This window comes from Adelges cooleyi, unplaced genomic scaffold (assembly GCF_023614345.1).
Source record: "Adelges cooleyi isolate 19-005CV unplaced genomic scaffold, UGA_ACOO_1.1 ACOO_flye_CR_arks_rails_tigmint_CR_PRNA_31, whole genome shotgun sequence".
Taxonomy (NCBI): domain Eukaryota; kingdom Metazoa; phylum Arthropoda; class Insecta; order Hemiptera; family Adelgidae; genus Adelges; species Adelges cooleyi.
The window spans coordinates 516229-534408 of NW_026095981.1; the positions used below are offsets into that span (position 1 = coordinate 516229).

The 18180-nt window shown below is 29.8% G+C and overlaps 3 protein-coding genes across 7 annotated transcripts; all 3 read left to right on the forward strand.

Moving 5' to 3' along the window:
- Positions 1–621: 621 nt before the first annotated feature.
- LOC126839928 (multiple inositol polyphosphate phosphatase 1-like) lies at positions 622–13929 on the forward strand. 5 transcript variants are annotated; one of them, XM_050575389.1, is made up of 9 exons: positions 807–1019; positions 1181–1352; positions 1424–1716; positions 1804–1935; positions 2023–2185; positions 2864–2964; positions 3050–3159; positions 3230–3611; positions 4540–5264. In XM_050575389.1, the coding sequence occupies exons 2-8, from the start codon at positions 1205–1207 to the stop codon at positions 3606–3608; spliced, it is 1326 nt and encodes a 441-aa protein (XP_050431346.1). In that variant the 5' UTR covers positions 807–1019; positions 1181–1204; the 3' UTR covers positions 3609–3611; positions 4540–5264. The 5 variants fall into 5 exon arrangements, with proteins under 5 accessions (XP_050431344.1, XP_050431346.1, XP_050431345.1 ...); XM_050575388.1 differs by lacking the exon at positions 4540–5264 and adding an exon at positions 13813–13929 and having other exon boundaries at positions 808–1019; positions 3230–3649; XM_050575387.1 differs by lacking the exons at positions 807–1019; positions 4540–5264 and adding an exon at positions 622–708 and having other exon boundaries at positions 3230–3856.
- Positions 5476–8646, forward strand: LOC126839923 (UDP-glycosyltransferase UGT4-like). The gene is made up of 5 exons (XM_050575377.1): positions 5476–5821; positions 5891–6489; positions 7000–7228; positions 7353–7572; positions 7953–8646. Exons 1-5 carry the CDS (start codon positions 5560–5562, stop codon positions 8227–8229), a joined length of 1587 nt encoding a protein of 528 aa, XP_050431334.1. The 5' UTR covers positions 5476–5559; the 3' UTR covers positions 8230–8646.
- On the forward strand, positions 11793–13797 carry LOC126839938 (multiple inositol polyphosphate phosphatase 1-like). Its single transcript, XM_050575407.1, has 7 exons — positions 11793–11940; positions 12015–12304; positions 12385–12501; positions 12579–12729; positions 13025–13134; positions 13201–13310; positions 13393–13797. The coding sequence occupies exons 1-7, from the start codon at positions 11793–11795 to the stop codon at positions 13769–13771; spliced, it is 1305 nt and encodes a 434-aa protein (XP_050431364.1). The 3' UTR covers positions 13772–13797.
- Positions 13930–18180: the final 4251 nt, after the last annotated feature.

The following is an 18180-nucleotide window of genomic DNA, read 5'->3' on the forward strand; positions in this document are numbered from 1 at the left end:
AATGCGATCAATGAGGATCTCTTAGAATTTAGTTGTAGTAATTCCGAACAAGAGATAAGACCATTTATAAGCTTAAACTTAAAAGGCAATTATTCAAACTTACAACTACAAGCAAGAGATTATGACTTAAGACGCACCTCATCACTACTTACAGATCAATCCAAAGGAGTATTCCGATTATTAGTGTTTCCATTTTTCTTAAAACTATTTCAACGAATAAATAGGCTACTATGCAACTGCTCATGTGATTTAATTCGACCATGCGACAGATTCCACAATACCTAACAGTACTCGACAACGGGCCTAACTAAAGCTGTATAATGCTCCTTGACACATGTCTCAAAATTCAATTATTTGGTAATGTAAGATGAGTTATACCTATATAATCTTTTTTTAAATATCATATTTACATTTATAATAGTATACCAAATTGTTTAAACTGCAATTAACGATTTATTGTCATTTGCAGCATTCGGTATATTGTAAATACCTACACTTTTAAATATTATTTTAATTAAATAAACTATATAGATTATACCAAGAGTTTATATGAAGAAGATTTATAGTAAAGTCAATAATTTATTTTGATAGCGTAGACAAAACAATCATCGTTTTACAAATAACATAATATATCATCAAGATTAAGACAATATAATATAATATTTCTTGAAAATTCACATTTGTAAGTGCGACACAAGACAGCTGACGGTATGTATTTAAAACATTTTACATTGTTTTAGAACTTTTATAAGACTCTTTTTTTTTTTAAACAAATTATTTATTTTGACTTATTTGGAAGTATAAGGACGTTAGAAATTGTCGAAAATTGATAATAATATTTTTTTAGTTTTTTTTGGATTAAAACAGTTCTAATAATTTAGAATTTATAAAAGTTGTGCTTGCTACAGAAATAAAATCATTAAGAATATTTTAATTGAATATCAATTTAGTTCTCATAACGCAAAGTGGTATAATATGCCATTATCACTGTTTACTAAAAACCATATTTGAAATTCTGGGTATGACGTTTTGTAGTATATAATTCAATCATTGTTTAATTTATGACTAGACCTAACTTATGAAAAAGTTACATGATTATAAAATTACTAGATAAAAGTAAAGTTTGATTTAATTAAACAAAAAAAACATACAACTATTAAAACGATATTTTTTATTTTAGTTTTATAGTACTTTCACGAATGAAATGTTAGTGTATAGGGTATTAGTGTTTTGTGCTACAATTGTAAATTGCTTTGGTGAAGAGCATGATTTCCAAAATGACCCATACTGGTTTTTTGACTCCAAAACGGCCTACAGTTTTGTTCGTGGAAAAGACTTGAATATACCAGAAAGTAAGTAAACTTATAAATAAATATGTATTTAAAAAACTAATTTGAATTGAACCCAAAAATGTACAAATCAGACTGTCAGATCCAGCAAATATTCATGTTGTGCAGACACGGTACGAGAAATGCTTCCAAGGAAGACAATAAAGACATGTTACAGTTAATCCCATTAAAAAATGTTATAAAAAATAGCGATAAGCTAAAAGCAACCGACATTAGAGCTATAAGAAACTGGAAAAATGAAGCAAACGATGACACAGACAAAGATTTACACGATCAAGGAAGAAAAGATATGAAAAAATTGTCATCTAGCATAAAAGAAGCATTTGGTGACATATTTAAAGAAACATTTAATCCTGATATCCATAAAGTAAAATTTAAAACATAGATTATTTTTTTCATTTAAACTTAAATACTAGGATAAAGTTTTTTATATGAAACTATTAATAACAAAAAGGTATTAACTTCGCACGAAGTTCGAGCCAGGCAAAGTGGCTATCACTTTTTAAAAAATGCATTTGGAAATAAGATCCATATCACAAGTATTGATGACTTACCTATGTTTGATGAAGACGATGTGACATTGAATGTAAAATTAAACTATACAACTCTATAACTACTTAAAATTCAACTATACTGTGCCAATAGGTAATAATCATTTCTTTCTATGGTTCAGATTGACAAATTAAGAACAGATAGAATATCTAAGGGAGACAAGAAAACAGGAAACGTTCCAAAAACAGAAATGACGACGTTCAAGAAAGGCCCTGAAATGCTAGCAACCCTGGAGCGGATAGGCGAAAGAATTGGGCTACAATCACCTATTGCTTTTGGTAGATGTATATTGTTTTTTAATTTGTTTCATATATAATATACATTATGGTAGTTATTGGTGTGCCAAAAGATATGGATTGATTTTTAAATTAGTTTTTAAAAAATTATCTTGTTACACAGAGTTGGACAAAATTGAATTAAATAAAGAATAACAATTGATCGAAATAAAAAAATAATATTTTATTCGAATAATTGTTTGTTTAATACATTTTAAACAACGTTATTTCATTAATTATAATATGATAAAATAAATTGCATTAGATTGCATTCGAGTAATATTATTCTAAGTATAATATTTTTTTGTTTTTAATCGCTTACCTAATTTTATATTAATTTAAATAAAAAATATTGGAATAGATCCTGACTCTGTGGTTGGGTATCCGCTAAATATAAGCTAACCACTTACCTTTATTTATTATTTATCGATAGCACGTGCCCCGGGGACGTATATAAAGGGCAATACTACTGGGGCGACTCAGAACTTGAGAATAAAAAAATATAATATTGAATACCTACTGACGACAAAAAATATATTCCAGTTTTAATACAAACATTTCAGCTTTTTAGTTCAACACAGACAATTTGTCTATTATTTGTACTTGGTAGGCTGGAATGTAAGTTGTAACTTAACTAATCTACTGGTAACGGCAATAATTGTTTTATTTATTGATTATGGATTACAGATCAAGCAAAAGCAATGTACGAGTCTTGTCGTCACGATAAAGCCTCTCGCATTCGCTCCATCCCAGCGTGGTGTAGAGTATTCGCTAAAAAGGACCTTCAGGTAATATTAAGGATATTGAGTACACAATAAAAACAATACAACCATATTATATTATATAACAGTTATGTTATAACTGCCCTATCAGGTTTTTGAGTATTTGAACGATATGAACTGGTATTACAAATTTGGTTGGGGTAATGCGGAAGGCATTCGACTGGGCTGCCCGTTGTTGACAAGGCTTAACTTAAGTTTCAAGTATGCCGTAAATGTATTATTTGTCCATACATAAAAACACTAATTGTATGAGTATTCACTATTATTTAAGACAAGCTGCTAACGAAGAAGGGGCAAGAGGAGTATTTTACTTTGGACACAGATCGAATCAATTTGTGGCGATCACCATGCTAGGACTGGCTCGAGACGACGTACCTCTAAAAGCAGACAACATGGAAATGATGGCCGAAAGAAAGTGGAAAACTTCGCATTTAAATCCATTTGCTGCAAATACGATTGCAGCATTCTACAAATGTAAAGATAATGTTGATAGAGTATCCTTCTTTGTTAACGAAAAAATTATGCCAATCGAATTGGACGACAATAGTACTTGCACTGTATGTCTTTGGAAAAATGTCGAGAAGAAATTCGATAGGATTACTGCTGATAAAAGAGAATGTGGGTTCGGTCGTATTATAACACCTCCTTAGAAGGTACTTTTGAAATGATCTCTAAAGTTGCTTTTATCAACCTTTAAATTAAAAATTGAATATACATTTTAATAAATATGCCTATATCTAATAGAAAAAAAACTGAAAGAAAATTCGGTAAACGACCTGCGTTAAATAATTAAGAATTAATTCTTGTCTTTTAGTTTATCAGCAATGCTACCCGTGATTTATTTATTTTAATTCACTTACCACTTTGTTCTCTATTTACCAATAAATTTAATGAATATTATTGTTATTAATTCAAAATAAAATATATGTAATACTATAATATGACTTGCATGATTCAAATTTAGAAAATTTGTTTACACTATGTCCGTATGAAGTATGTATGTGCATAATATGACTTTGAGTAGTTATAATTTTACAATATAAAATTGTGTTTATTGTGATTTATGTTGAATTTCTTAAATACAAGAGAAAATTTTCATTTTTATTTTTAAATATATTATAACTATTGTAGTCTAAATATTTTCCATGTTATTTTTAATTAATAGAACGTAACTTGTTGCTAAAGCATACATGTTTTCGTTGTGAATGTAAAAGTAACGTGCATGTCGAAATTCGATTTATGTAAACGTTAAAATGTACAGAATTTTAAAAAACAGCAAACTTGACAAATACATTTTCGCTCATTGGCTACTGCTTGAGTACGGCTTTAAATGATAAACTGAGGCCTACATTCAAATATTTCACCCTATTGCTACTGTGTATAGCAGCCAGTAGGTATATACAAAATGTTTAGAATGTATATAATTTAAAGAAGGTAGAGCGGGATCAGTTTGACTAGAGTGTCAAACAATAACGTCAAACAATAAGGGGGGGAAATAATAATGGAGATAAATCGCTAGGGATTTAAGTACGTGATCTTTTATATCTTTCAAAATGTACGATTTCTCAAATTTTTGTTTAGGTGATGAATGTTGATAGTCAGCTAGACCCAGTGACCTGCCTACGTCGGAAATAACAGATAAAATGATTAAAACCGAATAAAAAAAAAATAAGGATTATATTATGGTAGAACGTAACAAATTACAAAATATAAGTTTACTGCATTAAAAATATGGTGTACACGCATTATATAAAGAAAATTAAAAGATGTACAATATTCATTCAAAACATAATCATCGGAATCGAAATTAACTGCAAAGTATAAGTATATTCTCTTAAAGTCTCAAGCCATATTTTTTGCTACTGACAAGCTCTTTACACTTATGGAACATTATTATTATTAATAATGTGGTTACACTTTTTTATTTTGTATTGATAATCAGAAATTAGCACAGTGTACACTGTACCGAAATAAAAAAATATAGGCGAAATTATATTTTGTAAAACAAAAAAAAAAATGTTAGGTAACAGTAACTATCATGCCTAAATAGTAAGATATTATTTAAATTTGTATTAATGGATGAATAATTGCTACTAGTTATACTGTATAAGTCGAAAGTATGAAAATATTACCTAACTACAATAACTGAAAGGACATTTTAAATTGATATAAGAATTATACTACACGTTATGTAATTGCATCACCTATTGAATTGGTATTATAACCTATTCGTATCACCCTATGAGATGATATTTAAGAAATTTTAGATTTTATTACCTATGTAAATTTCAAGTAAATGTTATGGTTATTTTAGTTAACTTTCGGTATATTTTTGTTCAAATTTATTATCAACTGTTATGTTCATTATAAATTCAACTGACGAGACTATTGTAAAAATAACTGTACTATTAAAAACAATTTTCTCATTGGAATGATTTCATTATGTCATACCTAATAATGCCATTTAAATAACTTATCATTAGTAACACATAACAACAACAAAAAAAAAAAATGTTTGTACAAGGTCTCGCGATAACCTTTGTATATTAAAAAAAACTAAAACGACCAACTAGCCATTATTTGCTTTTGTTTGATTACCGTATGAGCTTTGCTGTGTGCCAAGTTTGCACAATGTGGTCTATTTGTCTATTTTTTTGCGCTTTGCCTTTGGCGCTAAACGCGGCCAACATACTCGTGTTTTGGCCAATGCCTAGCAAAAGTCACTTCCGGGGCTTCGAGCCTTTATTCACCGAGCTTTCACGCCGAGGTCACAACGTGACCGTGGTCAGTGCGTTTCCAAAGGCCAATCCCCCGGCCAACTATACGGACATTCCCGTCGGAGATGTTACTCAGGGTGGCAAAGGTGAGCAGTGCCGTTCAAAAAAATTATTATTTCAAAAACCGCAATGACATCTGAATGATTCACTTGCAGCGCCCCCCAGTCGACATCGGTTAATCGAACGCGACATATTTCAACTGGCCCATTCGGCGCCGGCGTTTAGCCGGAATCACGCCATGAGCTTTGTGCGTTCCGAGCCGTTCCAAGACTTCATTCGGTCGGACAGCTATGCGTTTGACTTGGTCGTGATCGAATCTTTTTTCCAAGAATACACAGTGACGTTGGGGCACAAGTTCAACGCGCCAGTAATCAGCGTATCGCCCACGCTTCTAATGCCGGCCGTCAGCAAATGGATGGGCCTGCCGTCCACCTTCTCGTACGTGGCGGACATCAGAGTGCGGTCGACCGACCGGATGTCGTTTGCCGAAAGGCTGAAAACCACTTACATTGGTTTCGTTCAGCTCTACGTGGACCGGTTGACGTACGCGCCCGTGCAGACGGACATTTGTAATCGGTATTTTAGATACAAAAACTGGCAATCCAGACCTTCGGTGAGCTCGATGCTCGGCAACATCTCAGTGCTTTTGGTCAACGGGCACTTTAGCGTTGCGTACCCAAGACCGTATTTGCCGAACGTAGTCGACGTCGGAGGTCTGCACATCGACAAACCAGACGTCGGCAGGCTGCCACAAGTGAGTAGTAACATACACCTTGTCTCGCGGGAGAACGGTACCCGCTGCGCAGATATCGAAACGCATACACAATATCTGGCCAAGCCTGGCGGCTGGCGTTCCGGTCTTATCGTTTATGGTATTCGATAAAACTAGATGGTGCACTTCGTCGTATACTATCGTTGATAACCGAAACCCTCCTCAATTCAGTGTGACCCCATTTTTAGAAATGAAATTGTTTTATAAAACATTTTACTGAGTACGATCAAATCATTTTTATAACATATCGGTCTAAACAATGTATAAATTCAACGACGCTCAGTTCTGAAACTATAATTTCTTATAAAGAATTCTACCAGTGGGGGTTACTCGGAGTTGCGAATGGTTTTGGTTTGTTTACATTTTCAGCATTTACGTTGTTTTAATACGAGTGCGCTATCTGGTTTTATCTAATCCGTGGTATCGTTCTATCGTCAGACAAAGTATAGGCAGTTTAAACAGTATTGTGTACGGTATGTGTTTCCCCGACAGAGTTTAAAGACGTTTGTCGAATCGTCCGAACACGGCGTTATCTACTTTAGTCTCGGCACTTACCTTAAACCGTCTGAATTTCCCGGAGACCGTTTGGAAGTCTTTGTTCGGGTATTCGGTAGACTGAAACAAAAAATATTGTGGTACTGGCCATGCGACGATAAGCCGCCACCCGACCTACCGACCAACGTAGTAACCGATAAATGGTTCCCACAGTGCGACATCTTAGGTAAATGCAGAACTTGTATTGAACATTTCTAATAATCTTTAGGTAATCTTTGGAAATGTCTGCATATTTTATGTACAAAATAGACGATTTAACCCGGAATATAATTTTTAATGTCTGATGTTAGGTCATCCAAACGTGAAATTGTTCATCACTCACGGTGGTCTCCACAGCGTCGAGGAATCTACTTACAATGCCGTTCCAATGGTAGGAATTCCATTTTTTGCAGATCAGTTCACGAACATAAAGCTTGTAGAACGAAAAGGATATGGGAAACTGGTAGATTTTTTGACCATGACCGAAAATTCGTTACACGCCGCCATTACTGATGTACTAACCGACCAAACGTAAGAAGACCACATTATTATGCAGCCGCAGAGACGGGCCGAGAAAAAGGCAAAGGACTACTGTCCTAAGAATTGGTATGAAAACCTTATAGGTAAAATTTTAAAAAGTCTTGCCTACGGTTTTGAATTTAATATGGCTTATGTAAATTTTAGTCGATTTACTTAAGTTGTCTCACGAAAGTCGAAATACCACTTTTAATTGGTAGCAATCCCTTAACTATCATAATCCCTTCATTAAAAAAGGCCTTGTAACAAGAAGTATTCTATTGGACAGTAGGACAGTGCTCTGAATTGCATCAACTAAAAATTCAATAAATTAAAAATTGAGATTTGCTTAAATTTTATCTAATGTTATGCTCATTTGGAAATTGAAATTAAAGGTACAAACAAAATGCAGCGTTATACAGTGAAATTTACAAGGACGGAGACATGTCACCTTTAGATAAAGCCGTTTATTGGGTCGAGTACGTCCTAAGACACAACGGAGCGCATCATCTAAGAAGTAATTCCGCAAAACTAAATTCTATTGAATATTTTTTAGTTGACGTTATCGCCGTAACATGTATTTTAGTAATTCTATTATATTTGATATTGTCTAAAAGTATCACACTAATTACAAATGTTCGGTTTTACTTGAGAAAAGTTACTCTAAAATAAATTCTGCCAAAACGTGAATTTCAGTTTCCGTTTCTTTCAAACTCACACTCTGAAGAAAAAAATACAATACTAAAAATTAACAACTATTATATATTTATAATATTATAAACAATGAACTATTATATTTTATCTTTATAACAGCACAGGTTATATCGTAATTTTGTTATTTATTTAATAATTTCATTGGTTGAATAATATATGGTCATTGGAATGATAATCAGCTTCAAGCTAAGCCTCACCTGTTTTCGGAGTTCGGGCTTATGCTTTTCTTAAAGACATGTTTTATATTTATTTTCTGTATACGTTTTAAAAATAATACAATTAAATGATTTAAAAATGTTATTGTTTAAACTTGCGTATTGTTATATACATATATAATATTTATATATTAAACTTATAGAAACATATACAAATAACAAATGAAATATAGAATGGTTACATGCAAATAATATTTATTTAAAATTGAAATAACTTCTCTATAAGCTATAATGTATAACGCAAATTATTAGTAAATAGTAATGTAATGATATTTATTATGATATTTTATGTTAAAATCGATTCGTAATTTTAGTTTTATTTTTTCTTAATTTATATCCATCTACGGGAGCTATAAGCCCCATAATAATAATTAACCCAAGCTGAATCCCCTCCCCCTTGCAATAATATAAAGTAATTTCCGTTTGAAAATTAACTGTAAGCGAAGTTGTTTGATAATTAAAAATTTTAATTCAAAAAAATAATTCTATGATCGAAATATTGGTCTTGTTTCTTGAGTGGGTACTATTTCTGTAATCATAATATAAAGTAAATCTCATCGGCAATGACTTTCTTTTTTTTGACAAATTAGGGAAGTTATTACACAGGCTGATGATATACCTATTTATATTATAAAAAAGTAGAAGAAACTTCACAAGTGTTCGTACCGATGACCATACCACGTTGAATACACCAATTCTCGTGCGATCGCTGAAGATAATAGCAACGTCAAGCGTAGCTAGTACTTGGATGGGTTTTTTTTTATGGATACGATTCGTTTTATGTCGACCGTCTTTCCTAATAATTTCTAGTTGTTGTTGCGTGTCAACAATGTAGTGAACATATTTTTCAGGTACCCTTGACATTGCACATAAAGCAACTTAGAAATTTAATACGTGATACGATTTACTTCTTTTTTTATTTGAATAAAAAAAAGTTTGACTACACATTTTTTAATTATTTTGACCAATTGTTTACTTTAGAAACTGAAAACACCTGTTCTTTCCACTTTATATGAGAGCATATCTCTACAACTTTTTATGATTTATGATAATATTGTGAAGATCAGTGTGATCTTCACAAGCGAGTCACTCTAGCGCGGAGTTTCCAAACATGTAATACTAATTTATTTCCAATAACGTAGATAAATTTAAAAAATTAACATACTTTTTTTTAACGTTTGGGTCATACTTTCAAATTATATTTTCGGTCTTGTATGAGCATTTTATATAGTTTCATTATTATGATGTGTAGTATTAGCCCATACAGTACAAAATATTTATTTACACTTTGAAAATATATATAATAATGTTGTAAAAATATTTATTGAAAAAATATGACATAATATTTAACATTTCAGTTTTTTAAATTTGCTGTGGTTACCATTTACAAGGTATTTATCTTTGCACAATTTTATAATTATTTTTTTGTTAGTTAGTAACTTTTATGTGAAAAATCACAATTTTTAATGATTTTTACAAAAATATTAAAAACCCAAATTAAAAATATACTTTGATCGATACATTAAGCAAGTATTAAAAAATTCGTTCAAGAATTTATTGAATGCAAACCAACACGGTGGACATAGTTAAATACCTAAATCTAAATACGGAAAGATCTCCTTTTATCGGTCTAAATAGAAGATTAGCTTTCATTATTATTTGTATTCTCGGTGAATGCCTGGTTGAAGTGTCTACTGTTAGTGTCATTAGACGCGCAAATAGAGCCTGTGGATATGAGTTTTGGAAGTTGAAAAAAAAAATTGTATATAAAATTAGATCCATCTTTTCTCGTTCTATCTATGTTTAAAAACTTTAGCTTAATGTTAAATTTAAGTTATAAATTCCCTAAACAAAGCGCAATATCCCCTTTAAAATGCATAATAAAATATGCTAGTGTAGAGAGGCCCCGTAAAGAAATTTAAAACGGCATATCCAACAGAAACAATTTCTGTTGTACATTCTTATCACCTTTTAGGTTTTTAATATCAAAATAATATATTTCAAATTATTAAGATCATTTCTATTAGGTAATAAAAAAGTCTGTCATCCTTAATTAAGAACCACTTATGTCCTGGGACAGCTGAGTTTCAGATAAAATAAATTTCAAAAATCTTAAGGGTTTATATAAAAGACAATATAAAGGGTTTTATAAAAGACAATTACTACGAAAGTTTTGATAATTTAAATTTTAAGCCATGGACGTTTTGGTAAAATTTAGACAAAATATTATTAAATTTTAAAACGCACATTCTAAACAGAGTTTGTATTGTGAAAACCAACTTCTAATATTAACATAGTGTAAAAATGTGTTTTCCTATTTTGCAGTGCTGCGTAAATAACGATTTTTGACTCATAACTAGTATCGATTGAAAGTTCTCGAACAAACTATTAAAATTGTCTTACATTTTTTTCTAAATGATAAAAATTGTTATCAATTCATAATTAAAAATATTCAAAGCCCCTAAAAATCATTTAAAAATATTTTAAAAGGGGTAGTGATTTACGAAATTTGGTTTACAATGAATACACATTATTCTTTAATAAATGTTTTTTTTTTAATCAACAACCTTAAGAAATTGTACATAGAGCCTACAAAAAGAAAATGTGTATTGAAGTCTTAGTATTTTTATGACCCAGAAAAAAAGTCATCGTTTTGCAAATGTTTTTAATACTTTTTATTATTAAAAGTATGAACCAAACATAATATAATATATACCTCTAATACTATATACCATCACATATTTTGTAAGATCGATGTAAGACAATTGACACGGTATATATTCAAAAACCTGTACATAGTATAACAATTTTTTGGCAAGCAATTTATTTGAACTTATTTGTTTTGCCTAATAATGTTAATAATGTTAGTTAATAATAATGCTAGTTGTTACTAATTTAGTACATACAAATTAGAAATTGGCCAAAATCGGTATTCTCATTTATTTTTAGTGGTTAAAAAAAATGTTAACGACTTGGAATTTAAAAAAATGTACTAATTTCTAAGTTTATGGCGTTATAAAATGTTACATTGTTTAGACGAAAGCCTAAACAATCTGCTTTGCCGTCATGAATTTAAAACAAATTATTTAATTATGGGAACACCACAATTACTTTTAACAATATTATTAGCTTATTTTAACATACTGAACTTAATGTATTGTCAACGGTTATATTTCAAAATTGTTTTTATTATTATAGTTTTAATATTTTACCAACAGAAATTTACTCTAAACTAAAAAACTATGAAATAATTAAAAACCAGTAGTAATATACTAATTTTGTTTCTTCAGTTATTCTACGATTGAAATGTCCGTGTATACGATATTACTGTTCTGTACTGCAATAGTAAATTGCTTTGGAGTTAAGAATGCATTCGACAAAAAACCTTACTATTTTTTTGACTCCAAAACGGCCTACAGTTTTGTTCGTGGAAAAGACTTGAGTGTACCAGAAAGTAAGTAAACTTAAAAATAAATATACATATTTAAAAAACTAATTTGAGTTAAACCTAAAAATTGTAAAAATCAGACTGCCAAATCCAGCAAATATTCATGTTGTGCAGACACGGTACGAGAACATGTTCCAGTGAAGACAATGACGATATGGTAGAGTTAATGTCACTTAAAAATACAATTAAAAAAACTAAAACACTAGACGCAGAGGATATAAATGTTATAAGAACCTGGATGAATGAGAACGTTGATCACGACAAAGATTTGACCAAACAAGGAGAACAAGATATGATAGAATTGGCTACTTCAGTAAAAGCCGCATTTGGTGACATATTTAAAGAAGACTTTGATTCTAAGATCCATAGTGTAAAATTAAAATTAGTATTGTCATTTGAACTTAAATACTAAAATAACGTTTTTCATATAAAATGTTTAATATTTCATAGGTATTGGCTTCACCCGAAACTCGCGCCAAAGAAAGTGGCTGGTGCTTTTTACACAACGCATTTGATAACATAAATATTACCGAGCTAACCGAGTATAAAGACGATGTGACATTGAATGTAAAATCTATTTGAACTGTACTGTATCAATAGGTATTTATAAAAATATTCATAATCGTGTTTTTCGTATTTTTAAGATTGACCTAATTAGAACCAATAAAGTACCTAAAGGCGAGAAAAAAGAAAAAAACAAAAATACTCAAATGACGGCCTTCCAAAACGGACCTGAAATGAATAGAACCCGGGCGAATATAGCAAAAAGACTTGGATTAGAAACTGTTACTTTTGGTAAATGTACATTAATATACTGTTATTTAAATATTACCAACACTGTTGCTTGGTAAAAATATTCCCCGTGTTTACTACAAATATTAAAAATGTCTATAAACCGACTCTTTTATATGTTTTGTACTTAACGGTAGGCTGAAACCCAACATAACCGACCTACAGTCTAGTGGCTATAAAACTAAAAAAAAAGATAATATTAATAACCCAAACACCATGTCCACGACTATAATAATAACATTATAAATTATGGTAAAGAATAGATGATTCTTATTTTTTGGGTGGGGGGGTTTTACAGCTCAAGCAAAAGCAATGTACGAGTCATGTCGTCACGAAACAGCCAATCGACCTAAGAACCTCCAAATTACACCGGCATGGTGTAGAGCGTTCTCTGAAAAGGACCTCCAAGTAATATTACGGATGTTAATTACACTAGAAAAAAACAGTCGTTAATTATTATAACTGCTTCATCAGGTTTTTGAGTATTTGAACGATATGAGTTGGTATTACAAACTTGGTTGGGGTAATCCGGACGGCCATCGACTGGGCTGTCCGTTGTTGACAAGACTTAACTTAAGTTTCAAGTATGCCGTAATTTTATTAACTTTCCATACATAACAAAACACTCAAATAATAATTATTGTACGTATTTCAATACTATTTTAGACTAGCTGCTCAAAAAGAAGGGAAAAGAGGTATATTTTATTTTGGACACAGAGACAACCTGTTTGTAGCTATCACCATGCTAGAGTTGTTTAAAGGCGATGCGGCTCTAACAGCAAAAAATATGCGCCATATGAAACAAAGAGAGTGGAGAACTTCATTTATAAATCCATTTGCTGCAAATATGATTGCCGCATTTTACTCATGTAATGATAATGTTGATAGAGTATCCTTCTTTGTTAACGAAAAAATTATGCCAATCGAGTTGGACGACAATAGTACTTGCACTGTCTGTCTTTGGAAAGACGTCGAGATGAAATTCGATAGGATTACTGCTGATAAAAGAGAATGTGGGTTCGGTCGTATTATAACACCTCCTTAGAAGGTACTTTTGAAATGATCTCTAAAGTTGCTTTAATCAACCTTTAAATTAAAAATTGAATATATATTTTCAAAAATATGTCTACACCTAATAGAAAAAAACTGAATGAAAATTTGGTAAACGACCTACTTTAAATAATTAAGAATTAAGGAGGTGTTATATCCTTAGAAGGCACTTTTGAAACGATCTCTGAAGTTTCTTTCTTTATTCTTTTCCCTTTAATACCGCTCAATCCACGAGACCTAGAAATTTAAAAAATTATATCTATAAAAGAAAAAACATTGTCAAATGACCTGTGTTTGAGTTTTTTAAAATTAAATATCTTCCAAGACGTTTAAATACTATCATAGCTTGCATATTTTAACTCCGGTCCTTTTCTTTTAGTTTTCAAATTTTCCCACCCGTGATTAACTAATTAATTTTACATTCACATACCACTTTTTCTCACTTTTAACCTATATACTTAATGAATATTATTGTTATTAAGTAAAAATAAATTATGTATAATGGGTAGTATAATACAATTTGCATGATTTAAATTTACATACATTTTTAAAATGTCATTGCTTGTTCATCTGTTTTTTTTTCAATAATTTTTTTAAAACTCCAAAAAAGTTTTTCGTGTCCATGTTTATTTTATATTTACACACCTCTTTTTTCGACTATTTACTTATAATATATACAATACATATTTTTTTTTTTACTAATTTAAACATATTTATATTATAAACTTTAATATTTGCATGGTTATAAACTAAAAAAGCTTTATTATTTTTGCTCATTAAATCCCTATAATATATTGGTAATTTATAATACAAAATTGTGTTTATTATGATTTATGTTCAACTTTTTGAAAGTAAATTACAAATTCATTCTTCAATTTTTTTTTTTTTTAATATTATAATGGTTTAAATAGCCTGTTTTAACATATTTTTCATATCATTTTTAACTTAAAGAAAGTGGGTCATTGCTATAAGATACCTACATGTTTTTGTGCATATTGAATATGTAAGAGGAATTTATGTGTTAATTTTTTTAACCTGTTATATAGAATTAAAAAAATATAGCAAACTTGGTGAATTCATGCCATATTTTACAGAAAAAAAATGTTATTGAACATAAGTATTGAGTATATAACAATAATAAGTTGCATAGACAATTGGCTGTTTATAACTGGTTTTCTTTATACTATATTTACAAATTATCTTGCATACCATTGATTAGCTCAAAATATATAATTAGACAATTTTTAAATGTTTTTACACGTGCCCATAAATCATTAATATTTAGTGGTATATACTTGTATTTTATTCTATCGGCTTCATCTTAGTGAATTTCGGTCTGAATACTTAACTTAATTTGTGATGTTGTAAAGTATAGAGCACACCTAGTGTAGAGCAATCTAACAATTTGAGACGAGAGAGTCAAACATAAGCGTTTAACAAATTTATATTATAAGCGAACAAAGACTTAAGGCAAAATTATATCAAATATATTATATGAAAATGATGTAAAACAATATTATACATGTTAAACACAACATTAAAAAAAAAATTATAACACAAGGTTAAGTAAAAACGTTTGGCCTTTTATTTTTCGACATCAAATTGCGTTAAATTTGAAAGTTGATAATATTTGTTTATAGAATGATAGTTAAAACTAATAAATATATAATAATAATTAAAAACAATTGCCTGCAAATTGCAAGTCCTCGATAATTAATGTACTCAACGAACAAAATAAGTATATTATTAAAATTAATATTAAATTAAAATACAAACGAATAATAAATGATTAATTAAAATAAAATGTAATTAGACAAAAAATCATTCGAGTTATGTCCAAATTCCAACCTTGTTGCTAGCCTTACACCAAAACAATTAGAGATTTTCACGAAAAGTATATAAATCTTTTAATGCTTATTTCCTTTGTTGGTTCAATTATATTTCATGTTTCTAATTTTCTTGTAACATGACCCAATTACCCAAACTGCCTTTAATGTTATGTTATTCTTAATTACAACTTGTCTAAATAATTTATCAACCTTAGATTATGTAGTTCCTATAGGCTATAAAAGATAGGTCCACCTATAAAATGTTATAATAAAATGTCTTGTTAAATATGTGACTCTCATAACAGCAGATGTTATTTGGCCTGTAATACTGTCGATGCCGTGATCAGATGATGACATAAGTTGTCAATGATGTTATATGGCCCATAATCCCAAGATGATTTTCATTTATATATATATATATATATATAAATTATACGAACATATTGATATTTAAAACAACAATCTGAATATTATCTTTCCATTAATTTCAATATTTAATTATTAAAAAATGTATTTATAGATAAAACAATTATTTAGTAAATTAATTAACGTCTATATAGGCATTTATATAATTAAATTTAATAGAATAGTGTGCAGATGATAAATAAGAATAAAATATAAATAAATACTTATAATGTTATAGTACATGGAAAATAATTTTAGCATTTATCGTCATCAAGTCATTATTTTGTTAAGCCAACCTACTTACGAAAAAATATATAGTACTTAATATTATAATAGTTGAAATATTGGATAACAAAAGTCAGAAATTTGTCCAGAAGAAGGTTTGGAGGAAAAAAATTGTTGTTTGTTTTGTTTTGTTGTCATTGTCTTACTAAATAATAATACGAATATAATGTATTTACAGCTTGTAAATAATTGTGTTAAGAGGACGTTTATAATTATTCAAGAGTTCGCTAAAGGCAATTTTTGACAAAATAATATGTTATGCTGTTGCACGTTGTGTAGTAATTAAATCGTTTGGGTTGGATGGTCACGCCGTGGTTGAGTAGCAAGAAACACGTTTATGAGTATACAGTTTGTGTGCAGGGTAGCTTCTTGAACTCTTATGATGTTTTATTTTATACAAGAGTCAAGAAACTATTTACTTGGCTATGGATTGACACTAGTTTAATCACTATACCGTTAAATGTAGCTGCCGACTACCCAAAACATGTGGCTGTTGTTACCATATGTAACAACGACAAACAAGAACACACACATTATTGTATACTACATCTTTTAAGTGTAATACGAAAGTAAAATTTACAATATAGTAGTTTTTATATTGACTAGAAAAAGTTAACTTGATATAAAAACAGTAATTATGTACTGTCGATAGGATCTTTTCACGGCCATTGTTTCGTTATCAGCGTTATAGAAAATATTAAATGCTTTTGCCTTCAAATGTAGAAAACTATCACAAAAGACCATTAAATACTGGCTACACTTTCATCCACACTCTAATACTTATGAAAATGCTTACAGTCCTTGAATGCAATTAATGATTTAGCCATGATGCCAATTCAATCTGTATAATGTATTTAAAATTAAATTAACATTTATTTTTTATTTGAATGAAGAATTTGTGTATACATGTTTTGAAATATGATGAGATGTTTAAAAAAATTGTTTCTTGATAATTACTTGCGTTAAATAATAATGTGTATAAGCTAAAGTGTAGCGGTTTCGAACACTCTCATTGGTCGGAGGTGGGCTGATTATGGTAACCGCCGGTGTTGGTTGTGTTGCCGTAGCCGTGGCAGCAAACGGCGTAAGGAAACCACGTCATAGAGAAACCCTGTTTCTGTTCTATTTCTTGTTTTTTATATTAACTGAATATATACATTGTAAAGAGCGTAAACAGCTGTAAAGAATTTGAAAAAAATACCACGCTTGGAAAACCTATAGCATATTTTGCCAAAGTTTTTTTTGGAAAATATTTTTCATTATTTTTATCATATTTATAGTCAAGTGTACGGCTGAGAACAACAAATCTTAGTATCTATTATATTGTACTTCACATAATTCGCCACTCTGTGAAGTACAGGGTACACGAAATGATTTTATTATACTTTTATAGTAAGTAGGAGTCATTTAGGACAAGAAGTCCAAACAAAGGTGTTAAAAATCAAAATCGAGATAAAACTTAATGGGTTCACGTAAATTATTGACGAAGGTTTAACATAAAATTGAATTTATGCATAGAGTAAAATAATATAAAACGAGTTAGCTACAAACATGTAATATAAATTATATTACAAATAAAACCTATATTTGATGTTATATTATTCGAAATTAAATAAATGTGTTTAATTTGAGAGTTAATAATTTTTGTCTATTAACGGAATTATATCGGTGTTTATCACAATCAAACCACAAGAAAAATTAAAATAAGATATATTTTTAAAACTTTTTACTATGTAGTTATAATTCAAATTGCCTATTTGAACAATTAAAAAGTTAATAATTTAATAATAAATTTTTTAACGTTTGATCTTTTTTGCTATATGAAATGTATTTAATAAATAATTAAAGTAAAACCACAGACCGAATACATTTCCATATAGTTTGT

Bases quoted from the DNA above. Each gene is read 5' to 3' on its own strand.
- LOC126839928 (XM_050575387.1), top strand. From the start codon at position 1,205: ATGTTAGTGTATAGGGTATTAGTGTTTTGTGCTACAATTGTAAATTGC. The intron at 1,936-2,022 runs GTAAAATTAAAC...TCTATGGTTCAG, and splicing joins AAGACGATGTGACATTGAAT to ATTGACAAATTAAGAACAGA. The intron at 2,186-2,863 runs GTATATTGTTTT...TATGGATTACAG, and splicing joins ACCTATTGCTTTTGGTAGAT to ATCAAGCAAAAGCAATGTAC.
- LOC126839923 (XM_050575377.1), top strand. From the start codon at position 5,560: ATGAGCTTTGCTGTGTGCCAAGTTTGCACAATGTGGTCTATTTGTCTA. The intron at 5,822-5,890 runs GTGAGCAGTGCC...ATTCACTTGCAG, and splicing joins TGTTACTCAGGGTGGCAAAG to CGCCCCCCAGTCGACATCGG. The intron at 7,573-7,952 runs GTAAGAAGACCA...TTGAAATTAAAG, and splicing joins GATGTACTAACCGACCAAAC to GTACAAACAAAATGCAGCGT.
- LOC126839938 (XM_050575407.1), top strand. From the start codon at position 11,793: ATGTCCGTGTATACGATATTACTGTTCTGTACTGCAATAGTAAATTGC. The intron at 12,730-13,024 runs GTAAATGTACAT...GGGGTTTTACAG, and splicing joins ATTAGAAACTGTTACTTTTG to CTCAAGCAAAAGCAATGTAC. The intron at 13,135-13,200 runs GTAATATTACGG...CTGCTTCATCAG, and splicing joins TCTCTGAAAAGGACCTCCAA to GTTTTTGAGTATTTGAACGA.